This window comes from Psammomys obesus, unplaced genomic scaffold (assembly GCF_907164565.1).
Source record: "Psammomys obesus unplaced genomic scaffold, mPsaObe1.curated_primary_1811, whole genome shotgun sequence".
Classification (NCBI taxonomy): Eukaryota; Metazoa; Chordata; class Mammalia; order Rodentia; family Muridae; genus Psammomys; species Psammomys obesus.
Window position 1 is genome coordinate 26,923,329 of NW_026587216.1, and position 24,601 is coordinate 26,947,929.

Below are 24,601 nucleotides of genomic sequence, written 5' to 3' on the forward strand. Positions count from 1 at the left end.
GATCCCCCTAAACTCTACAGAATAGTCAGCCCTTTCATCCATATTTTTTTAAATGTGTTTGCTCCAGGGGTAGAAGAGATGACTCTTAGGTTAGTCTTTGCTAGAGCAATCATAAGTGAACTGCTAAATGAAGCCATTTTACTCTTTAGCACAAGTCCACAGAAGCCTAGAATAGTGCTCTTGGTTTGGAGCGAAAGCAGTCCCTCTAAGCGGGTTCCACTCCTAACGGTAGAGCCTCCTGTTCTTCAGTGACACAGAATTAGGCCTTATCAGGGCCTATGATAAAAAGCAAACAGCAAGCCCCAGCAGCTGGGGACGTAAAGGATGTGTGCCCTCTCAGTAGCGTGTGCAAGGGAGAAAGCAGGCTTGATGCTTCTGCCCCAGCACCACAGCCTGCCCTGGCCTCACGACATCTAGCTATTCATTCTCAAGTGAGCATTCAAGACCCTTCTCCTCCGTCCATCATCAGGGTCTAACACCTTTTCCCTGCGTTCCAGCATGTTTTCACAGCAGTCTCCTCCACACTTCGGGCAGCAAGCAAACACCAGCATGTACAATAACAACATGAACATTAGTGTGTCCATGGCAACCAACACAGCTGGCTTGAGCACCATGAACCAGATGACAGGACAGATGAGCATGACCTCAGTGACCTCCGTGCCTACATCGGGGCTGTCCTCCATGGGTCCCGAGCAGGTGAGCACCTCAGGGAAGCAGCTCGGAGGTTTCTAGTCTTTGCTTTTTGTCTGTTTATACCTCAAGTCCCATATCTATTTTGAAAGTGTTTTTTCACCTTATTTTCACCTGTGCCAGTGAGATTTAGCAGAAGTACTTGTTAATGATCAAGTAACTTTTGAAGAGGATTCCTGGCTGCTAAGGATTGAGGGTTTGCTTTGGTTTGTTTTTATTTCTTAACTTTCACATCATTAACATCATTTTTTATGGCTTGAGGAATTCAGAAATGGAGTGTAAGTGCCATGGAGGCTAGGAACCACTTTTTTGCCGGGCACGGTGGCAGGAGCCACACTGCCTGTCACCTAGTAGCTCCTAGTGCCACTGTATTTACACGAGAAGACTGACACACCGTTGTCCCTCTCCGCAGCTGCAGCACAGGTGCTCTACAGTTTGTTTTGAATTTTTTGTTCTGTATGCCCATGCCTATAATCCCAGCACTTTACTTCAGGGCCAGCCCAGACCACATGAGACCGTATCACAGAAAGGAAGGAAAGAGAAAGAGCCTGGGAGGCTGCTGTTGAGGAGCCCACACGAATGGACAGTAGAGGTTTCTTTTTTGCCCTGTCAGGCGTGTGTTCAGAGTGAGGCACACATCGGCACGGCACCATGGTCACAGGCGAGCCTACCAAGGAACAGCTTGATGCTCGCAGCAGCCAGACCATGTGCGCATGGGGTTAAGTACTTAGAGTAGCAGAGTTAACGGAGAAGCCAGAAAAGCACAACTCTAACTAGTCTTCTGAAAAACCCTTCCCTGTGAGCATTAGTGGGATGGCTCAGCACCTGCCACCAATCCTTACAACCTGAGAACAGTCCCCAGAACCCCCACAACACAGAGAACCCACCTCTGCCTCCACTCCCAAGCCATGCCCCATCATACCCAGAAGTAATACAAAGAAAAGGTTCGTTTTGTTTTGTATTTGTTTGTTTGGATGGATGGTTTTGGTTTTTCGAGACAGAGTTTCTCTGTGTAGCTCTGGCTGTCCTGGGGCTCACTCTGTAGACCAGGACGGCCTCATAGGGATCCAGCTGCCTCTGGGTCCCAAGTGCTGGGATTAAAGGCATGCACCGCCATTGCCTGATGAGAAAAGTTTTTAAAGAAGTCCATAGATGCTAATGAGTAGTTTATTTGGCCAGTCTGCTCACAAAAGCCAGCACTGTTTGGCTCTTCACACATCGCTCCTGCTAATTAATAACTGCCTGAGCAGCAAAGGTGTCAGGAGCATCTCAGGCACTTCAGTCAGAGGAATGAGTCACCAGCCTAATTCGAACCAGCTTGAAAAAAAAAAGTTATAAATGAAAATGTGCAAATACAATTTACTTTTGAAGGCAAGTAACATAGCCTCATACCATCGGTATGTTTTCAGCCTCCTCTGTCTTACCCCCGGATGTGCACACGGGAGAGTGATTAGGCCCATGAAGTCACTGAAACAGAGTCTGTTTTCCCCGGGGACATAAAAGTAAGCTGGAAATATGCCATGTGTTGTCACCCTTAGGTAAATGACCCTGCTCTGAGGGGAGGCAACCTTTTCCCGAACCCACTGCCTGGAATGGACATGATCAAACAGGAGGGAGATACGTCCCGGGTAAGCAGCAGGAGCCATGAGCACACAGCCCAGGCGGCTGGGGACATTCTGTAGGCCGGAAGGGGCCTACAAAGTGCCCTGTTCAGTCAGCACATCAGACAAACATGTAAAGCTCTTCCTAATTTCATTTGTCTTAGACTGTTTTTTGTGTAAATAGTTACTTTGTTGTTTGTTTTTTTCAAGGTGGGGGCATCGGTTTTCTGGTTGGTTGGTTGGTTGGTTGGTTGGTTGGTTGGTTGGTTGGTTGGTTGATTGATTTGATTTTTCAGTGTAGGGTTTCTCTGTAACAGCTCTGGCTATGATGGAACTTGCTTTGTAGACAAGGTTGGCCTTCAGCTCCAAGAGATGCGCCTGCCTCTGCCTTCGAGTGCTAGCATTAAAGGTTTGTGCCACCACGCCTGGCCTTTTTGTTTGTTTTAATATAGGGTATGGTGTAGCCCAGGTTGGTCTTGAACTCCTGATTCTCTTGTCTCTGCTTAAGTGGTGGAATCGAAGGCATGTACTGTCATGCCAGTTGTTTCCGTTGTTTGTTTTGTTTAAGGTTGGGTTTGTGGCTAGGGATATGAGAACTTGACTAGCATGCATGAGGTCCTGCGTTGACTCCTCAGCACCACAAAAAAGGAAGAAAAAGCGTACCCTCCCTCCACCTCCTCTCACCCCCACCTCATGGATAAGAACTTCTGTTTTGCTTTGTTTGTTTGTTTTTTTGTTTGTTGAGATAGGAGCTCTCCTGTAGCCCTGGCTGTCCAGGAGCTTGGTATTGCAGACTGTATTGGCCTCAGGAGATCTGCCTGTCTTAGCCTTCCAAATGCTGGGATCAAAGGAATGCACTGCCATGCCCAGCTCTTAAAAAATGTTTATCCTGTCCAGTAGAGGGAGGAGGAGCAAGAATTCAGGAGCGTTAGCAAATTTGATGCCAGCCCAGTTTACAAGAGATCCTGTCTCAAAAAAATGGAGCAAGGGCCAGAGAGATACCTGAACTCAATCCCCAGAACTCCCAGGAGGAGGAGAGAACCAACTCCCAAAAGTTGTCCTCAGACCTCCATTTGAATGCCTGCACACAAACGCATATAACTAAAATAAAATCCTTAACTAAACAGCCTTTTAGGCCCACCCAGGGATATATAAAAACAAACAATAACTTGATCCAGTGGAGAAAATGTAGTATTAAATGACTGTTGAGTTTCCTTACTCCTGGTGCCAGTGCTTTTGTTAATAACAGTATTCAGGTTTAGAATAAACCTAGCCCATGTTCTATAAATGTCTCGTATTTGTTTTCTCACTGTAGCTTTTCTGGATTTTGCAGCCCAGATCATGGGTTTCAGAGATGCTGACAGGTAATGTAGGGTTAGGTACACAAAAGTTACTAGATCTTAGAAACCTTTCCTAGGTACAGATGTGTGTCAGACGCTGGGGTAGATTCCATATTGAGCACGTGTTTCATCTGGAGTTTATCGCCTCCCAGCATCTGACACCTCCCCTGAAGCCACAGTTTTCTTAGCAAGCGAGTGCACAGAGCTCAGGGGTGACTTTACTTGCAAAAGCAGAGGCCTGCAACCTGAGGCACAGTGATAGCAGGTGACAATCGGGCCCTCAGAGAGGACGGCCCAGGGGAGCCTAACAGCAGAGTGCACCGTCCTCTGAGGACAGGTTCTCATTCCCCTCCATGAATGTGACACAGTACAGCTCAGCCTCCCTCACCTCAGTGTGCGACTGCCGGCCTGGGCCAGCCAGCATTTGAACAGCTATCCAGAAAGGGCCCTTTGTCAGCCAAGCCTTCCAAAGCACAAAGGCCTAGACGTTGTCTAGGAATTGCCCTGCCTTGTGTCTTCTGTGCTCCTGCCTCCAGAAGGAGGAGTTTAGAGTCTGTAAATCGAATGTGGAAGTCCGTGTTATGTCTTTGAATGTTGCAGAAGCAGCCAAGCATAAGTGGCACATGCAAGAAGGTTGCTACAAGGACAGCCTGATCTACATCGAGTTTTCTAGACCAGCCAGCGTTACATAGTGAGACTCCGTCTCAAAAATGGAGGGAGAGAAGGAAAGAAAGAAAAAGAAAATCACATGAGGAGCCAACCCTTAGTCAAGACCACACTGTCCAGTACAAACTACTGCCTTAAGAATATAACAACTTGCCCGAGGTCTGGAGAGGTCAGAATGCAAGCCCAAGCGAGCTAAACTCTGAATGTCCTTAACCTGAACCCTACTGTGCACTCCCCAGAGAGCTGGCTGGGTTCTCATGAGGGTTTTCTACAGGCTTCTGCAACCTCAGTGGAGAAGCCCGAAGAGGCACCATGTTTCTTCGGTGTCCTTCCCCCTCTTTCTACTCAGGCCCTGAAGGAAGGCAGGGTCAAAGGGACCCAGCAAAGCCCTAACTACCTCTCAGGCATCCAGTTGCTTCACCTCAGGAGGGAAGAGCACCAAAGCCATGACAGAGTGTCCCCTTCGGCCTCTGCCAGGCCCTACATGGATATGAGGGGATCTGAGCATCTTCAGTCCAGGAGACACCCTCAGAGGGAATCTGCCCAAGGCCACCCAGCCAACCCAGCTGAGGTAGTGAGCCGCAAGCATTGAGTGTATCACAAGAAACCTCAACATGAGGATTCTTCTGGCCGGGCTAAGGAAATCCCACCCATTTTTTTTTGTTTGTTTGTTTGTTTTTTGTTGTTGTTTTTGAGATAGTTTCTCTGTGTAGCCTTGGCTGTCCTGGACTTGCTTTTAGATTAGGCTGGCCTCTAACTCACCAGAGATCCGCCTACCTCTGCCTCCCTGAGTGCTGGGGTCACAGGCGGGCACCATGCCTACCTGGGAAGCCCACCCTTGATTACTAGAAGTCATACATGATCTGGCCGTAGATTGCCCAGTACTCTCAGTGGGGACACTAAAGGTACATATATCATTTCAGGCTGGCGTCTTTCCTTCTCCAAATAGATAACCTAGCGGCCCTCAAGTACCACCTGCTCAGTTCAGCCTTAGCATGTAGTCATCTAGAGTCTAAGTTGAGGATAGGGTGTGTTTAGCTTAATGAAGCCAGGCTGAGCACACCCTCCCTAGACCTGGAAAGCAACTCAACAATGGGGTGGGAGTGGGGGGTTGCCCAGACCTTTATTCCCAGTACTCAAAGCAGAGACAGGTGGACTCTGAGTTAGAGGCCAGCCTGGTCTACATAGAGTTCCAAGGCCCTGCCTTAAATAGTGGGGAGGGGAACTCGAGAGATAGCTCAGTGCTCTGCACCCACATCCGTGGCTCACACCTGCCTGGAACTCGGCTTCCAGGGGTTTGGACACCCTTTTTTGGACGTGTGTGTGTGTGTGTGTGTGTGTGTGTGTGTGTGTGTGTGTGTGTATGTGTGTGTGTGGTGCACACATACAAATTTAAGTTTTTTAAATAATTTTTCCCTTTTTAATTTATTTTTATTTTATCCATGTTGGTGTTAAGTAATCTTTTTTTTTTTTTTAAGATTTATTTATTTATACAATACTCTGCCTGCATGTATGCATACACACCAGTAGAGGGCACCAGCTCTTACTGTAGATGGTTATGAGCCACTGTATGGTTGCTGGGAATTGAACTCAGGACCTTTGGAAGAACAGACAGTGCTGTGAACCACTGAGCCGTCTCTCCAGCCCCAATGATTTTTTTTTTTTAAAGTCAAAAGAAGCCAGGCATGGTGACACATGTATTTATCCCAGCACTTAGGAGACAAAGGTAGGATCTCTGTGAGACCAAGGCCAGCCTGGTCTACAGAATGAGTTCCAGGATAGTTAGGACCACATAGACCCTGTCTCCAAAACCAACCATCCAACAAACAAATGTCAAAAGGCATATTCTGGAGCTGGGAAGGCTGGCTGAGTAAAGTACCTGCTAGGCAAGCATGAGGATCTAAGTTCAAATCCCCAGCTCCCTACTAAAAAGCTGGCCGTGAGAGCACACACTGTAAGTAAGCCAGGACCCTGGAGGAGTGGAGGAGCAGCCAGCCTGAGTTGTGATTATGGGCTTCGCCACAGTGCCTGGCTGGAGGGACATGTTTGATGAGAGAGCAGAAGTCATTTTCATTCTGCAGAGACCTCCAGTCCATCCCGACTACAACCTGCAGGAAGCTTTACACGGCTCTGATGGGCTTGTACATGTCGCATTCACCATCTGCCTTCCCGTGGCAGGAACACATCTACTCATTAAACGTGGGGCCCTCGTGACTTGTGCTTTCTATAGTAAGCCAGCATTTTGTGTTTCGTGGCGGTCACTGCATTGCTTTCATTAAGAAAAAGAAAAAGGAAAAAAAAAAAGAAAACTCTTGATATTGCCAGTATGGTGTTGTGCACATTTGAAAGACTCTAGTGCAAGGGGACGGAGAGTTTGAGATAGGCCAGAGTGGCGACAAAAACAACCAACTAAACATAAAGACCTCTGTTCTCATACTGCCTTTCTTCTGTTTCCCTCCAGAAATACTGCTGACCCTGCGGGAGGCTCTTTTCTTCTTTCTTCAACCCACTGGGCGCTACTTTGCTCAAAACACTTACCAGTCTGGAGAGCTGCGTCTGTTTTGAGCCTCCTGACCTACCACCAGTTCTCCCAGGACACAATCAGGACAGTTGGGCCCTGGCCCCCAGCATCGAGCGTGCTGGCTTGGTGGCCTGGCTGCCACCGGAAGAGCTGCCTCTCCTGACAGCCTGCAGCCAGCCTCCAGACCACCCCGCAGTCTGTTCACTGCATTCACCTTAGTGCAACTTAGATCTCCTGCAAAGTAAATGTCGACAGGCAGACTTCATCCCCATTCAGATTGAATGTATTTAAATGTGTGTATCTGAGGAGAACCATGCTCTTGTTCTGTTCCTGTTCGGTTCCAGACACTGGTCTCTTGCTTTGTTTTCTGTGGCTAATCAGTCTAGTACAAAACATTATGGTCTTATCTAGGGGAAAGAAAGGCATTTTAACAGTCAGACACCAGGTGTACTAAGCTAAAGCCTGCATTTGGGATGGAAGCAGGGCAGACACTGTGGACAATGCCGTGGGTGCTGACACAGCCAGTGGCCGACAGCTGACACATGCAGAGTTCTGTCCTACACAAAGCTGACAACCGTGTCGGAAGGAGTGTCGGTTCCTGAACAGATGACAAGGCTCCTGAAAGAGGCAGCTAACATTGACAAGTATCTGTTCTGCTTTTTCTCTCTGTTAAAACCAAACTAGTTCCCCCAAATCATGAATCAGAAAGAAATACTTATTTCTAAATTCAGTGTTTTTAGATTGATCCCATAGTTTTAATTGACATCCACTGCCCCTCTCAATCCTGACTTCTCCCTGCCCCTCCCTGCCTTCTCTTGTCCCTCCCACTTTTATTCTTTTAAAATAAAAACAGCAACAGCATAAACTGTAGAAACCAGGTAAGCCCTTCCTTTCTGTCCATGTTTTGCCAGCCACTTACAGCAGCTTACCTTTTTAAGTATCTCCTGTGAAGGAGAGGGGCAAAGTGGGGGTGTGATGGCAGCCAGGCTCCGACACCCGCTTGCGAAGCCTGGACCGCCCTGTCACCTCAGGCCTCCAAAATGAGAGAACATACTAATGAAACCGACAGCAGACATCACGACAGATATAACCTCTGCCATGTGTTTTTTTATTTTGTTTTTTAGCAGTGCTGATAAAGCCGAAGTTTTGTAAGGTACATAAAAATCCAATTTATATGTAAACAAGCAATAATTTAAGTTCTGAACTTAAGTGTTTTAATTGTATAATTTTGTGAGGTATACATATTGTGGGATTGACTCAAAAAATGAGGTACTTCAGTATTAAATTAGATATCTTCATAGCAATGTCTCCTAAAGGCGTTTTGTAAAGGCTGCCAATGCCTTGATTAGACCTGATTTGTAGACTTCAGACCTTTTGTTTTCTAAACCTTAAGATTCTGCTCACGAATCACGTATCTAATCTATATGATATGCAGCCGCTATAGGAACCAAGTCTTGATTTTATATGTTTATATTCTTTCTTAATAAACCTTAGAAAGACTACGTTACTAAGCAGCCCATTTTATGGTTGTTTTTCTGCCCTCTCTGTCGGGGATAACCTTTAGTAATTGGTGTCAGTTTCAGACAACTGCAGTACCCAGAACTGAGACCTTTCAATTCTCCCCAACCCCTGATACTTTCTTACCTAAATTTCAGAATGATATCTTTTTGAAGTCTAAAAACAAAGCATTTTATAATATCTCATTATCCAAGCTTTCTAGGAACAGAGAAGTTTTTCCTTGAAATTATTTATTCCTGGCAGGGTAAAAAACATAAACTACCCTATTTATATCTCCCTATATATCTACAGATTGTGGGAATATAGAAAGAGATATGGCCCAAAGACAAATGGTCAGTCATCTGAAAGTGTTGCTCCATGCTAAAGAACTTTCTGGAAATTTGCATTTCGAGACCTTTTTCCACTTTGAGAGGAATCTCAGTGCAGGGAGGTGGCCAAGGAACAATACTTCCCAGTGGGCACCAGTTCATGTGTCTGCTCGAGGCTCCACTTTTCTCACCAAAACAGTTGGGTTGCACAGCTGTGCTGTAAAGGGAGCAGAAGAAGCCCAGAACTCCAAGACCCCGCCCCAGGAACGAGCAAGACCCATTTTCAGATCATTTTTTTAGAAATAATGGGAGGCAGGATATCTTTTAACTTCACACAGCCCAAGAGAAGATGGAGTTTAAGACAGATTTGTTTTGTTTTGAATCTTAAATCCCATTTCACTGTAACACCAGCCATAACATCTGTCAACATTCATCCAATCCACCACTGTTCTCTAATGGCAATCCCAAGCCAGACAAGTGTACCAGCCTGGCAGTTAGAGCAGCCTGTGATTACGACATGAAAAAGAGCGCGTACATTCTCTCACAGTTCCAAGCAGTAGTAATGCATTTTATTTGACATCTAATTATAGAATAAAATGAGTGAAGGAGCCATCTGATCATGTTACCATAGAAGCAAATGCCAAATCGACTCCCTTCATCAGTATTTCTCATGCTACACACAATAAATTTGTACTTGGTTTTTGTTTAGCGGAACATATAATCAGTGTTTTCTTATATTACTCAATGTGAAAAACATAATGTGAAAAGTATACACACCTTACCTTGGTTGTATAACCCACCTAAGTGTTCATGTAACGTGGTTTTAAAAGTGAAGTGAGCTGTGTTACTAGAACAGATTCGTTTGACTCAAAGACTAAACCCCCCGTGTATCTCTTACGACCTGTAATGATTGAAAGCAATGGTCTTTTGCAGTTGAAGATGCAGCTTTTCATCTGTGTTTCAAAGCGGAGTTCCTACGGGCGTGACACATGAACTGGGAGGCACAGATCCACTTGCAGAACCCAAAGATACACAATCAATTTTGAAATGCAACTTAAGCCATTAACTAATTGTTGGTGTGAACTTAAAATTTTCTAGTGTTTGTATGGTAGTACGCTGCCTAAGAGCAAAGCATTCTCTGCACAAAAGAAAATACTGTAGTGGCTTCGATTTTAATTAGAATTTTCTCCCTGGTGTTTCTTTATAGACTAAAACAAAATCTTTTAAGTTTCTTACTACAGGTAAAAGCTATGTGCAAGAACCTCAAAATGCTAAAACCTAGCATAATGCCTTAGATCTGTTTTTAAGTCTTGTATATTCCTACCTAGCTGTCCAATGTATTATATTTGTATAGTGAATTGTGTACAATTTTTGAATAAGTACGTCATCACTTACCCGTATGTTATTGAGCAGTGATGATGACCCGTTTCTTCAGACATTTAACTGTCATTTTTTTCCTTTGTCATTCGTGGGTTTTATTTTGTACAGTTCTTCATGAAGTCGCACCTGAGGTGTGTGTATATGAAAAGATTATACAAGGGTAAACTTAAGCAATATATTCACTATGGTTCTTCAGGAGAAAGCTTACAGTGTTTCAGGTTGTGGATTTATTTTCAAAACAGAGTTGACTCTGAGCATCACTTTGTTCATCTGCATTGATGTTTGTATTTCTAGTGTGAGCAGTTTATGCAAAGGTAGATATATTCAGAGAAATTTTAAATACATTTATGCAAGTTACTATTGCTTTGCTGATGCTATTTGCTTATTTGATGTTAAATAATGCTATTGTAAATAAAGAATCTGTTGTTACTGCATCATTTAATAAATTTTAATGCCTTCGGGTTTTACATGGCTTTAGAGATTTTAATGTGGTGACACCGTATTTTCTTTTGTAATTTAAGCTTTTAAATTTGTACCTGAGAAGTACTGGTTCGGTGGTTAAGAGCACTGATGGCTCTTTCAGAGGACCCAGGTTCATTTCCCAGCACCCACACATTCATCTCAGAATCATCTGTAGCTCCAGTTCCAGGGGATCTAACCCCGCCTTCTGGCTGCCACAGGCGTCAGGCACCTCATGGTGCAGTTTTCATGTGAACAAAGTACCTATAGACCTTAGAAAACTTTCAAAGAAAGATTTAACGGTCCTTTAAGAATTTCTTGAACCGGGGAAGGAACAGTAGTACACGTCTTTAGTTAATCCCACCACTCAGGAGGCAGGGGCAACAGATTTCTGTGAGTTCAAAGCCACCCTAGTCTACCGATGAAGTTCCAGGACCTGGCTTCAGTTCCCAGCACCCAGGTCAGGAGGCTCGGGGTACCTGTAATTCAGTGCCAGGTGGACCCGTGCCCTCTACTGGCCTCTGGAGACACTGCACTCAGGTGCACGTATTCATACAGAGAAACACCCATACACATAATAAAAAATTTAAAAAAAAAAAAACAAAAAACAGCCTACCTTGACATGGCACTCTAACATCTCACCCTCCCAGAGAAGCCTCCAGGAAAGTAAATCCTAGTAGAGATGTCGCAAGAGCCGCAGCACACCTGTGGAGGTCAGAGGCCTACTTTCAGGAGCTGGTTCTCTTCCTCCACTAAATGGGTGAGCGTCTTTACCAGCTGAGCCATCAAGCTCCCCAGCCCTCAAAACTGTTGACGAGGCTGGCGTGTTCTGTTTCCTGACTTACTGGGGTTGGGTGTCACACAGGAGAATATCCTGGCTACACTTAGTAGGTTGGTTTGGTACTAAAAGATGAAAAATGTGACTACAGCACCTCCAACCCAGCTCCTAAAGGGCACGCAGTAGCAGTGGCCCGCTTCGGCTTTTCCTTCTCTGGGAGAGAGAGGGACACATTGACCATTGCAAGCAGTGGCCCAAAGAGGACTGTACCAGGACAGCTGTGGCTACAGAGCTGCAGGCAGCATGTAAGTTACCAAGAGGGAGCAGTCACTTCATAGCTCCCTGCGGAGCCGTTGCCCTGTAGCCTATTGAAGCTACCCCGCCGCCATGGTGGGGAGCTTACAGAAGGCATGGATTGTCATATCCACCCTCCTCCCCCCAGCTGCATCCGAAATATGAGCTCCTCCTGCATCAGTCTTCTGCATGCTGAGATTACTAGAGATCACACCCCGGCTATGTCCTCTCCGAGAAACACCGCTACTATGTTCCTGCAACCGCAAATGCCAATCCTCCATATGTCCATAAGCGACTGCTGAGAACTGGGTTCTCTTGGACCCAAGAAGTTGTACCCAGGGCCTGGTGACGGGGGAATGAAGAAGGAGAACTTGGCAGCCGGTGGAGTTACTGCTTGCCAAGTTATGTGTGCCCAGCAGCATCATAAAATAGTAATGGTTTAATCACGTCCTTTCTGATCCAGCAAGGTAGCAGGTAAAGGCACTTGCCACCAAGCCTAACAACCCAAGTTCAATCCCCAGGAACAACATGGTAGATTGACTCCTGCAGGTTGTCCTCTGTCCTAGATGGGGTTACTAGGACCTCACTGCTATGATGCAACACCGTAACCAAAGCAACTTGGTGGCCTGGAGAGATTGCTCAGAGGTTAAGAGTGGGCTATTCTTCCAAAAGGTCCTGAGTTCAATTCCCAGCAACTGCACGGTGGCTCACAACCATCTATAATGAGATCTGGTGCCCTCTTCTGGCCTGCAGGCAGAACACTGTATACATAATAAATAAATAAATCTTTTTAAATCAACTTGGTGTGGAAAGCGTTATTCAGTTTATGAACCCATATCACAGTTCTTCATCAAAAGAAGTTAGGGGAACTCCAGTAGGGCAGGAGCTGATGCAGAGGCCATGGAGGGTTGCCACTTACTGGCTTGCTTCCTATGGCTTGTTCTTAGAGGAGCCAGGACCACCACCTCAGGGGTGACACCGCCCACAATGGGGTAGGCCTCCCCCATCAATCACTCATTAAGAAAATGCCTACAGGCTTGCCTACAGCCAATCTTACGGAAATATTTTCTCAGTTGAGGCTCCCCTCCTCTCTGATGACTCTAGCCTGTATCAATTTGACGTAAGACCAGCCTGCACATCCTCTGACCTCCACACAGGTGCTAGTGTGGGCACTTCCTCCTGCTAAAATAAATAAATGGGGGAAAAAATCAAGTCCTCAAAGAGCTAAAATGTACAAGGAAGCTGTATGAGTGGGTGCCCCAGACGCAGCAATGCTCCTGCTGTGACTCCATGCCCTGCCTTCCAGAGGGAGCTGTATAACCTGCAAAAAGAATGAAAAGCCCGGGCCTAGTATACACATCAGGACCCGTGTATACTGGAACCAGAGTGTATTTGAACCAAAGGACGCAGGTTCGAATCCCAGACCCACACGGCAGCTTACAACTGTGTAACTCCAAGATCTGACCCTCTCACATACATGCAGGCCAAATACCAGTACACATAAAAAAATAAAGGTAAATAAATTTTTTAAAATGATTAGAAGCAGAAGGAGGAAGAGGAGGAAAAGTGGCCTAAACTGAGTGTAAATTCCTCACCCAGCCTGGTTACTCACAGCTGTAATTTCAATACTGAGCTGGCTGAGACAAGATTGCCAGGACCTTGAAGCCAGACACCTGGTACAGTGAGTTCCGGGCTAGTCTATGCCAAGAATGTGATGCTGTCTCAAAGGGGAAAAAAAAAAAAAAAAAGTGTCCTGGGCCATGATGGCCCGTGGTCAGACCATGTGGTCGGAGGCTTGAAATTAAACCAGAAAACCAGGACAGGCGCTTTGAGAAGGCCACATTCATTCTGGAACGAGGGTGTGGACTCAAGCACCTCGGCGTGGAGAACAGCACCACACACAGCCAGGGAGACTGGTCGCTGGCTAGCTGACACAAGCCAGGTGGCCTCACCGGCCTCCGCAGTCATGGCTGGTCCAGGAATGGTGCGACCCGAGTGGCCAAGACAAAGCCCATGCAGTGCCCAGTGGTGAGGCTTTTCTCTAAGGGAGGCGGATCAGTCTATGGCCAATCCACTTGTTAAGCTTGCAATACGCATTCTAGGAATGGCAACAAACCCGGTGAGACAGCAGAACGCTTGCCCACTGGGGGGCCCCAAACGCTAAGCTAAGTAAACATCAGTTGGTGACCAGAAGAGGGAGCAGAGCTGCAAGGGTGGCCGCGTGTCCCAGCATGCAGCAGACGGCTCATTTGGCAGGATCTGCTCCCTGGTCTTTCCTTTAAAGGCTTCCTTTTCCCCTAGCCTGGCGGGAGATGCCTGCTTGACTCTTCAGGAGATCCTCTGGTAAATAACATCCCTCGCCAGGGGCTTCTCACAGAGAATTGTAACTAGACCCTGCTCTGAACAAGACATCCCAGCCTGTGTCCATTGGTCCCGTCCTATCCCATCCAGTCCAGTCCAGTCCTGTCCTGTCCAGTCCCCGTCTGTCAGTCTGTGTCCATGCTTGTACTTGTCTTTCTGTGTCCTCTCCATCCCTCCCATCTCCCCCCTGCCCCCCCCCCCACCATCCTGGCTTTTCTGCTTTGCTTCTGTGTTGCTGTAATAAAAATTACCAAAGCATCAAAGCAGATGCTGAGACTCATAAACAAACTTTAGGCAGAGTGCAAGGAATCTTAGGAAAGAAGGGAGAGATGGGAAGACCTGGAGAGGACAGGAGCTCCACAAGGAGAGCAACAGAACCAAAATATCTGGGCACAGGAGTCATTTCTGAGACTGATACTCCAACCAAGGACCATGCATGGAGATAACCTAGAACACCTGCACAGATGTAGCTCATGGCAGCTCAGTCTCCAAATGGGTTCCCTAGTGAGGGAACAGGGACTATCTCTGACATGAACTCAGTGACTGGCTCTTTGACCACCACCACCACCACCACCCTGAGGGGGGAGCAGCCTTGCCAGGCCACAGAAGAGGACAATGCAACCAGTCCTGTTGAGACCTGATAGGCTAGGGTCAGATGAAAGGAGAGGAGGACCTCCCCTATCCATGGACTTGGAGAGGGGCATGGGAGGAGAAGAGGGAGGAAGGGCGGGATTGGGAGGGAATGAGGGAGGGGGCTACATCTGGGATACAAAGTATAATTAATATAAAAAAATAAAAATTTAAGAAAAAACGACCAAAGGAAACCTGGGGTTGGGGGAGAAGGGGGTTGGAGGGTACTTATCTTCCATGGCCAGGTAATCATCACCAAGGAAAGTCAGGGATAACACAGAGCAAGGCTGCAGTGGGCTGGGCCCTCCCGCATCAATCATTAATCAGGAAATGCCCCCACAGACAAGCCCTCAGGGTAGAATGGTGGAAGTCCTTCCTTAACTGAGGTTTCCTCTTCCTGGTGACTAAGTTTGTGTCAAGTTTGTGGCAAAAACTAACAGGCTATAGACCCCTTGTCTATTTGACAAATACACCACTATTAAACCGGAAACTTTCCTTTCTGGTTTATCACCAAGATCTCAGGTAAATGTCACAATACAAAACAGTATAACTTAAAAAAAAACCCAAGGTCTTTAAAAAATGACATTACTTAAGCCAGGCATCTTGTCATAAATCTTTAATCCCAGAGAAAGTGAGATGTATCTCAAAAAAAAAAAAAAAAAAAATCCACTTGATGTCCCCTGAGATTATCATTTCAGTACAAAGAACATCTTATTCCCCTGACTTCCCAGAATCACTCACAATTTACAGGCAGTGAAGCCAAAACATCTCCTCCTCGTGTTTACTTACCTGTAACTGAGGTTGTCACAAAACAACACAAGCCAGCCAGGGTGATGCATGTTCCAGCACTAGAAGGCAGAAGCAAATGCATCAGGAATTTAAGGCCAGCCTTGGCTACACAGCAAGTTTGAGGGCAGCTGGACTACGTGAGACCACAATTCAAAACAAAACAAATGGTCACTAGCCTCAGTAAATCAGAGCCCTTGTATGTGCCTGTGCCCTCGGGTACTCATTGCCAGGTGGCCAGGCAAAACCTCGTACAGTTACTGGAACACTATGGCGGTGACTAAGACCTCTGGTATTTTTGTTGGTGTTATTTTGGTTTAGGTTTTTATTTGTTTGTTTGCTTTGTGTGTGCTTTTGTTTGTTGTTGGGGGTTTTGAGGTAGGATCTCTCTAGTAGCCCTGGCTGTCCTAGAACTCACTATGTAGAGTTCTGGCCTCTAGCTGGCCTCTAACTCAGAGAGATCTGCCTTCCTCCACCTTTCTAGTGCTGAGATTAAAGTCCCGTGGCACCGTGCCCCGCTGATCTGTTTCTGATCCCAGGTATATGGGTCCCTCCCTACTCTTGTGAAGTCTTAGAAGGAGTTCCTACTATCCGAAGCTGCTGAAGGAGCCTTGGAGGTTGGCTGAGGCAAGCTCCCTGCCTGGGGCAGAAGCCTCAGGAATAGGAACGCTCCTGGTCCTGGATGGTCTTTCCTCTCCAATGAGTGAGCCAGCCGAGAGCTACATTCTCAGTTCTTCAGGCTTCTCCTAAAGAGAATGGGAACATGTGGGCCCAACTCCTGGCCAGTGCCCAGAGGCATGCAGTCTGAGTGCCTCCTCCTTCCAGGGTCTGAAGACTGCATTATAGGATACCAGCTTTGCCCAGTTGGGCTCCGATTGACTGGATGCGGACATGCCAACAAGATATGTTTAAAAACGACGACAACAACAAGACCAATGGGGTCCGTAGCAGGTCACTCTGCATCCTTTGCACGCCAGCCAGTCTACAGTCAGATATGTTCATGTGAGAGCGGGAGCGATGACACCAGAGTCACACAGGACGGCAGAGGGGTTCTGTGGGGTTCCTGTAGCAGAAGTCAGGAGTTTGGGGAAAACCCGGACATGCCCCTGAGGCACGGCAGGCAGAGCCTGGGAGGGAATAGAAATGGAGTGTCCACCGAGAGCTCCGCTTGGGCACACTAAGCAAGGCTGTCAACCAAGCCCCGTCTTCAGCCCGAACAGGAACAGTCCCTAACACGCATGAGCAAGGGAACCTAGAACAAACAAATCTGTGTCCTTGCTTTCCAGAGATGGAAACGCTTGAACCAGCTAAAGTAACAAAGGACAAGGATGTTGGCCCTGGCTTGTAATTCTAGCATCAGGAAGTTTAGGCCGCAGAATCAGGAGTTGAAAACCAAGCTGATCTTCACAGTGACACCTGGTCCCAAGAGGCAGAGGCAGGCTGATCTCTGTGAGTTCAAAGCCAGCCTGATCCACAAAGTTAGTACAGGACACAGAGAAACCCTGTATTGGAAGGCAGAGGCTGGGGAGGGGGAATGAAGAAAGGCAGACAAAGCCAGGTGTGGTGTTATATGTCTTTAATCCCAGAACTCAGGGAGGCAGAGGCAGACTGAACGCAGTGAGTTCGAGGCCAGCCTGGTCTACAAAGTGAGTCCAGAACAGCCAAGGCTACAAAGAGAAACCCTGCCTGGGGGGAGGCAGACAAACATGGAGGAGCCTGAACTCATCACCTGTAGCCAGGTGGGACTTCCAGTGGAGGGAGGGGGACACCAAGTACCCATAAAACCTTCTACCCAAATTTTGTCTTACCTTCAAGAAGTGTAGGGATAAAAATGGAGCAGGGGGCCTGGAGAGATGGCTCAGAGGTTAAGAGCACTCACTGGCTGTACTTCCAAAGGTCCTGAGTTCAATTCCCAGCAAGCACATGGTGGCTCACAACCATCTATAATGAGATCTGGTGTCCTCTTCTGGCGTGCAGGCATGATGCAGGCCAAATAGTGTATAAATAATAAATAAATATTTTTTTTTTCCAATGGAGCAGGGGTTAAGGAAATGGCCAGCCAACTTGAGACGTAGGAGAGAGCCAGCACCTGACACTACTCTGCTATGCTTGCAGACAGGAGCCTAGATAACTGTCTTCTGAGACGGTTCATCCAGCAGCTGATGGAAACAGATGCAAAGATCCACAGCCAAACAATAGGCCGAGCTCAGGGAGTTCGGTGGAAGCGTGGGAGGCAGGACTGAAGGAGCCTGGGGGGTCAAGGACCACAAGAAGACCTACAGAGTGAACTAACCTGGGCCTATGAGGGCTCACAGAGACTAAACCACCAATCAAAGAGCAGACACGGCTGGACCTAGACCCCTAGACACGTATGTAGCAGATGTGCGGCGTGGCCATCATGTAGGTCCCCTAACAATGGGAACAGAGGCTGTCTCTGATTCTGCTTCCGGCCTTTGGATCCCTTTCTCCTAGCTGGGCTGCCTTGTCTGGCCTCGGTGGGAGAGGATGAGCTTAGTCCTGCTGAAACTTGAGGTCCCAAGGTGGGTTCCTACCCTTTAGGGGCCTTCCCTCCTCAGAGGAGAGAGAGGGGAAGATGGGGGGAGGGGTGTGAGGGCAGGACTGGAAGGAGAGGAGGAGGGGGTTGGGATCAGGCTGTAAAGTGGTTAAATAAATAGAATTTTTTAAATAGAAAAAAGTCTAAATTACACTTAAAAAAAATGGCAGACTAATATAGTTTAAAAATAATAATGAAACCAGGTAGTGGTGGTGCATGCCTTAAATCCCAGCACTACAGAGGCAGAGGCAGGTGGATCTCTGTGAACTTGAGGTCAGCCAGGTCTACAGAGTGAGTCTAGGACAGCCAAAGCTACACAAAGAAACCCTGTCTTGAAAAAAAAAAATCATTAACAATAATAATGATGATGAAAACAGATGTTAGTGCACACATTTGTCACCTTGACATCAGGAGCAGAGAGGTAGCAAGTCCACAAGTCAGAGGCCACTCAGGACTCTACAGCGAGCCCCTGTCCCCAGAAATAAGCGACAACAAAAACCCAGTCAAATATTACTTAATAGGAGTGAATTCCAAAGTTATATCACTCATTCTTTTAAAGCGTAGGAGCTAAAATAGAGCTGAAAGAATAAAGGGCTTAGTCCTCCAAATTCACCCAGTTTGGCAGCTTTAGGGAGATGATTGGCCTGCTGGTTCTGGCTTATGACCAACAGAGGGCGCTGGAGAGAGGTTGCAGGGAGTAGGCCTGAAGCCTTGGACTTCTGGTCCACCAGAGGACGCTTTTGCAGCAGCTTCCGCTGGTGGAACACCCCTGTAGCTGGTCTGCCCTTCAGTAGGCACAGCTGAGCTTTCCACAAGCTCCAGCTCTCAGCCCACAGCGGTTAATAGATAAAGCGTCACACGACAGTATATTACGTGGCCGCACGCTGTAACTGCCGTTGCTGCGATCTGTGAGCGACTGTTCTCCGTTCTTTGTATTGAGATTTCCAGGGCAGATCATCGTATAGTTTCTTTCTTGCACCCAGCCATCAACAGAGATGGACAAACCTGTCTCTTTTTATAGCTGTCCAGCATGGAAAGGGGAGGAGGAATGTTCATTGAGGTAACGTTGCGCGTAAGAGCAATTTATCATGTGTTAATAAATTACTCAAAAAGCTGAAAGACGGTGTGGCGGTTAGTGCTCCCGGCTCTCGCAGAGGACCCGGTTCTCAGCACCCACAGGCTCACAACTGTTGCCTGTGGCTCCAGCGGCGGCACTTAATGGCTGTGACCCCCTCTGGGGCACCTGCACTGATGTGCATACCCACAGACACAAACACTTTATTGGTTTTTGGCTTTTCGAGACAGGGTTTCTCTGTGTAGGCTTGGCTGTCCTGGAACTCGCTCTGTAGACCAGGCTGGCCTTGAACTCAGAGATCTGCCTGCCTCTGCCTTCCAAGTGCTGAGGTTAAAGGTGTGTACCACCACCGATGGAACAGACAAACAGTCTTACTCATAATTTAAAATAATAAAAAACAAATCTTTGTAAAAAGTGCAACCTCCTGTTGGTAGGTCACGCCTTTAATCCCAGCCATTCGTCCTGGGACTGAAAGCTAACAGAACGGTTAGTTGGTGTTTTGTTTTGTTCAAAACTGGTGTTTATATAACTCTGGCTGGCTTTAAATTTGTTCTGTAGCCAAGGAGACCCTTGCACTCCTGATCCTCCTGCCTCTGCCTCCCAAATAACGGGATTATAGGTATGTACCACCATGTCTATGTTAAATTTTTAATTCTTCTTCTATTTTAGTTTTCATATTAAGCCTGGGCTAGATGAGACCTTGTCTCAAAACACAAACACTACCAAAACTCAGTAAACAAATAAAACCCATACTGGACAAGCGAGCTGAAAGCTGGGAGTAGAGCCCAGTGTCTTGGGGTTTCTATTGCTGTGATAACACCATAACCAAAAGCAGTGGGGGAGGAAAGGGGTTATTTCAGTTTACAACTCTCACTTTATCACTGAGGGCAGTCAGGGCAGGAACCTGGAAACAAAAAGTGACGAAGAGGCCATGGAGGGGTGCTGCTTACTGGCTTGCCTCTCTTGGCTTGTTCAGCAGACTTTCTTACAGCACCCCAGACCACGGCTCCAGAAGAGAGCCTCCCCCCCACCCAACCTGCATGAGGCTGGGCCTTCTCACACCTATCACTAATTAAGAAAATGCAATAGGCTGCTGTGCGTTTTCTCAGTTGAGGCTCCCTCTTCCAAAACAGCCCGTGTCAACTGACATAAAAACTATCCAACGTACTCAGTGGCAAAGTACATACTGAGAGTGTACAGGCCCCTTGTTCAATTCCCGACACCGAAAAGAAAAAATAAAGATTAAAAAAGATTAGATATTCAGTAAAAATAAATTCTATCTACCCCAATGGTTTAGCAGAAAAGGCTGTAGGTATCCCCCCAAAAAAATCTTGCAATTCTTTCAAAGACTCATTTTCTAGGATATTATTTGGCTCAGGCAGGCCCCTTCAACTGAGAGAAGCCTGCTGGATCTAGAGGGATTCTAGACCCAACTTCTCTGAAGCTGCTTGCTTGTTCTGACTCCTGTCCTCGGCAACAGAGGCTTCTAGGAAGGCCGGCATAAGCATATCTCCAACACCTCTCTGTCCGGGGGTTGTCTTACCTCAAAACTTTGTTTGGTTTGTTCACAAACAATTTGACCAAGTGTTCCTTGTTTCAATTTAGCTGCCTGAGCCCTCCCTGCTGCATAGCCACCCCCTCCAGCAACATAGGATTTAACAAAGTATTTATTTACCTTGCTGGAGGCTGTAGCAGGTTGGGTGTTTGTTTTGTTTTTGTTTTTGTGTTTGTGTTTGGTTTTGTTTTTGTTTTTTTTCCCAGCTGCCTGCCTCTGCCTCTGCCTCCCAGAGTGCTGGGACTACACCTGTGTCACCTGTGGCAGTTATAGTTGCAGCTTTAGGAACTTCCTTGGACCCAAACTATGTCATTGCAGCTGCTTAATAAACTACAGCTTGTTCACAGTTGAACTAGCTTAGATCCTACGAATACTTTCCTTTCACTTACAGCTCTCTCCATCCGTCCGTGTAGTTCCTTCAATAATCCAACATTCCTTTTCTGAAACAGGAAATGCTAAGCTGGACTGTGTCTAATGCTCATTCCTGCCGTATACATGCTTAATAAAAAAGCATTTAAAATTTTTTTTTCTCCTCAAAGAAAAAAGAAAAGTAACTAGTACACACAGATACTGCATACTGCTTGGGCCATCTGAAAATTGGAATGCCCTGGAAATAGGCAGGCTAGCTTAGAGCGGATTCCAGTCAAGGTCAAAGACCTGTAAAATGCTCTACTATAGTAGCATCTAGTACGGTCTATGTTAGGTTTCAAAGCCAAGACAAATGGCTGATGTGTCCACTTAACGTATCATAGCAGACCTGGCTGCTAGGTTCTCCCTGCATCCCTCAGCACCTACCCAAGAATCCCTCAGGTCCTCCTGGCAGGCATACCCTGCCCCCTACCTTGAACTCTCCAGCCCAGGGCTCTGAGCTGCTCTTTCCTATATAATCCAACCATTTCGGTTACCCCCTTCCCACCCCTGTCTTTTGCACCTTTGGGTCTCCTGACTGCTGCACCTGGTTCCCCTTTCTTTCCCTCCTCCTCACCACTTCTCACACACACACACATAGTCTAGTTATGTCCGCTTTGGACTCTCCCAGATGTCCCTGCCTCTGGCTATGCTCTCTCACATAACTGTAACAAACTTTCTTCTCCACCATAACTAGAAGCAGTCGTGTCTTTTTCTTTCTTTCTTTCTTTCTTTCTTTCTTTCTTTCTTTCTTTCTTTCTTTCTTTTTCTTTCTTTCTTTCTTCCTTTCTTCCTTCATCTGGTGCCAAAATTCAGGACTAGTCATATTCCTTTCCTTTTCTTTTTTATTTTTTCATTCAATCTAAATGCTAAGGAAAGTGTCCTGTCCAATAATTTACCCAAAGCCGGATGCCCTTATAAAAGCACTGGACACCAACCTAACTCCAAACCCAATGAACCTGAGCAAATCTAAAGCAGCCAAAGGCTTGACTTGGCTATGATTATCTCTAAAAGGTGCGGAGTCAGATCTGGATGCAAACTGTGCTCTCGGGGATGCTACAGTTTCTTGCAAGTACAAGGGCTTTCTTCATGGAGAAGCTTTTGAGACCTAGCAGGTCTCATTCTAAACTCTGAGACTGTGACAGAGAATGTCTTGTCTGCTGTCCCATCATTCCTGGGAAGTCAAGACATTAAGGGCTGGTGTGAGCCAAGAGCAAGCTCTTTAGACTGGTTCCTACTAGAGATCAAACTCTGGGCTTCATGCATGATACAATGCAAACTCAGCAAACTCAGCCCCCTATGGGGAAGTATGAATGTGGGCTCATCACTGTTTGCTTTCTTAAAAACGTCTCCCTATGAAAGAGCTAAGTAAGGCCTTGGCACTTCCTTAAAACGTCTCCCTATGAAAGAGCTAAGTAAGGCCTTGGCACTTCCTTAAAGCATACCTACTGTCTTGGCATGGTACCTCACTCCTTTATTTCTAGCACTTGGATCTCTGTGTTAAAGATCTCTGTGTGAAAGGCCAGTCAGCTCTACAGAGTGAGTTCCAAGACAGCCAGGGATACACAGAGAATCCCTGTCTTGGAAGAAAGGAAGGAAAGAGAGAAGTACCTACTATATGATTTCCTTTATATGAAGGAGAATGGAGGGGAAGACAACTGTCAATGGGAAAAGAAGAAGAAAAAAACAACAGTTGTTGTTGGGAGTAGAGGCAAGGATTACTTAGGAAGGACATAAACTCACCATCCCCCCCATCCCCCCCATCCCCCCCCCAGGCTGTCCTCAAACTCACAGCTATCCTTTTGCCTCGGACACCTGCGTGCTGGGCTACAGGTGTCGGCCATCCTGAACTATATACCAGGTTCAAGGCTGCCTAAGCTACACAAGACCTTCGTGTCAAAACAGATCGACAGGGCTAGAGAAATAGTTCAGAGGTTAAGAGCACTGGCTGTTGGTCCAAAGGTCCTTAGCCCAATTCCTAACAACCACATGGTGGCTCAGAACCACCTATAATGAGATCTGGTGCCCCCTTCTGGTGTGTAGGCATACACACAGGCAGAATACTGTATAAATAATAAATTAAAAAAATTAGAAAAACAGACAACAAATGTTTACATAAATAAACATTAACTTTTAAACATATAGTCAAAGTTTTTTTAGGGATGAAACATACTGATGACCCTAAAAAAGGTTTGTGTGACTGGTGGCACATGCCTTTAATCCCCCCATTTGGGAGGCAGAGGGAAACGTTAGAGAGTTTGAGGCTAGCCTGGTCTACATAGCAAGCTTCAGGATAGCTAGGACTGTATAGAGAGACACTCTCAAAAAGGCAAACAAAACAAAAGTTCTGTGTGAATATGCAACCAAGAACCTATATAGGCAGGTGATAGGCCCTAGAGGAGAATCTATTACTTTGCTAATTGGGCATAGTATTAAACTGACTGCTAAGGACATTTGTTAAAGCATTCCCTTGGAGAGTCCAAGGAACTTTCCACAGAGGTTGCCTAAGGTGGTTGGAAAACACAGACATTTTCGTTATAATTTATAACAGAAGCTGGGCATGGTGGCTCATGCCTGTGATCCCAGCACTCTGGGAGGCAGAGACAGGTGGATCTCTGTGGGTTCAAGGCCAGCCTGGACAACAAAGTGAGTCTAGTACAGCCAAGACTACACAGAGAAAACCTGTTTTTAAAAACAAAACAACACTAAAAACATATAACAATAGAAAACGTAGATTTATGAAGTAGCAAGAAAAGTAATTTTATATTTGGGGTCACCAAACATGAGGCTCTGTCTGAGGAACTCGCTCTGTAATCCAGGCTGGCCTTGAACACAGAGACCTGCCTGCTTCTGCCTCCCGAGTGTTGGGATTAAAGATGAGTACCACCGGACTGGAGAGATGGCTCAGAGGTTAAGAGCACTAGCTGCTCATCCAGAGGTCCTGAATTCAATTCCCAGCAACCACATGGTGGCTCACGACCATCTATAATGAGGTCTGGTGCCCTCTTCTGGTGAACAGGCATACATGCAGGCAGAACACTGAGTACACAGTAAATAAATAATACATACATACATACATACATACATACATACATAAATCTTAAAAAAAGAAAAGATGAGTACCACCAAACCTGGCTGTTTGTTTGCTTGTTTGTTTGTTTGTTTGTTTGTTTGTTTTAACACAACTTTGGGTGGATAGGGAAGAAAGGGTGAATCTGGAAGAGTTGGGAGACAGGGTAAATATGATCAAAACACATTGTACAAAATTCCCAAAGGACTAATAAACATTATAGAGTTACCATAAAAATAAAAGTTTGTGTTGAAACTGGGGAAGCCAGCAGTTTTATATCTAGGAAATGCTTCAAGGCTGGTTGGGAAACACACAGATTGATGTTTGTATAACTGTTCCCAGAGGTTGCATTGTAAGAATGGCAACAGTTTAAATGCCACACAGCTGTCAGTAGAAATAAGGTTGATCCTAACATACTAATGAGGATGGTGACATCTAGATGCCAAGAAGAAGTGCAGCAAAGAGTAGGCAGGAGGTGACAGGCTTCTTGATTCAGAGATCTAGCTGCAGTTCCAGAGACCAGAGTTCACCCACACATGTAAAACAAAGTCTTAAAATAATTCTGTGTTCTACTGTAAGTGCTGTATGGTAATGTACCCCTCTAATC

At 46.2% G+C, this 24,601-nt stretch overlaps 1 protein-coding gene across 4 annotated transcripts in view; it reads left to right on the plus strand.

Moving 5' to 3' along the window:
* The window catches only part of Ncoa2 (nuclear receptor coactivator 2), a 230,404-nt gene extending 219,893 nt beyond the window's left edge, over positions 1-10,511 (plus strand). For 3 of the 4 annotated variants that reach the window (XM_055603145.1, XM_055603147.1, XM_055603148.1), the window contains 3 exons: positions 498-696; positions 2,229-2,318; positions 6,759-10,511. In XM_055603145.1, coding sequence (XP_055459120.1) covers positions 498-696; positions 2,229-2,318; positions 6,759-6,770 — 301 coding nt within the window. In that variant the 3' untranslated portion in view covers positions 6,771-10,511. The remainder of the gene's footprint in view (positions 1-497; positions 697-2,228; positions 2,319-6,758) is intronic. The other variant, XM_055603146.1, reaches the window with a different exon arrangement.
* The last annotated feature ends 14,090 nt before the right edge of the window (positions 10,512-24,601 follow it).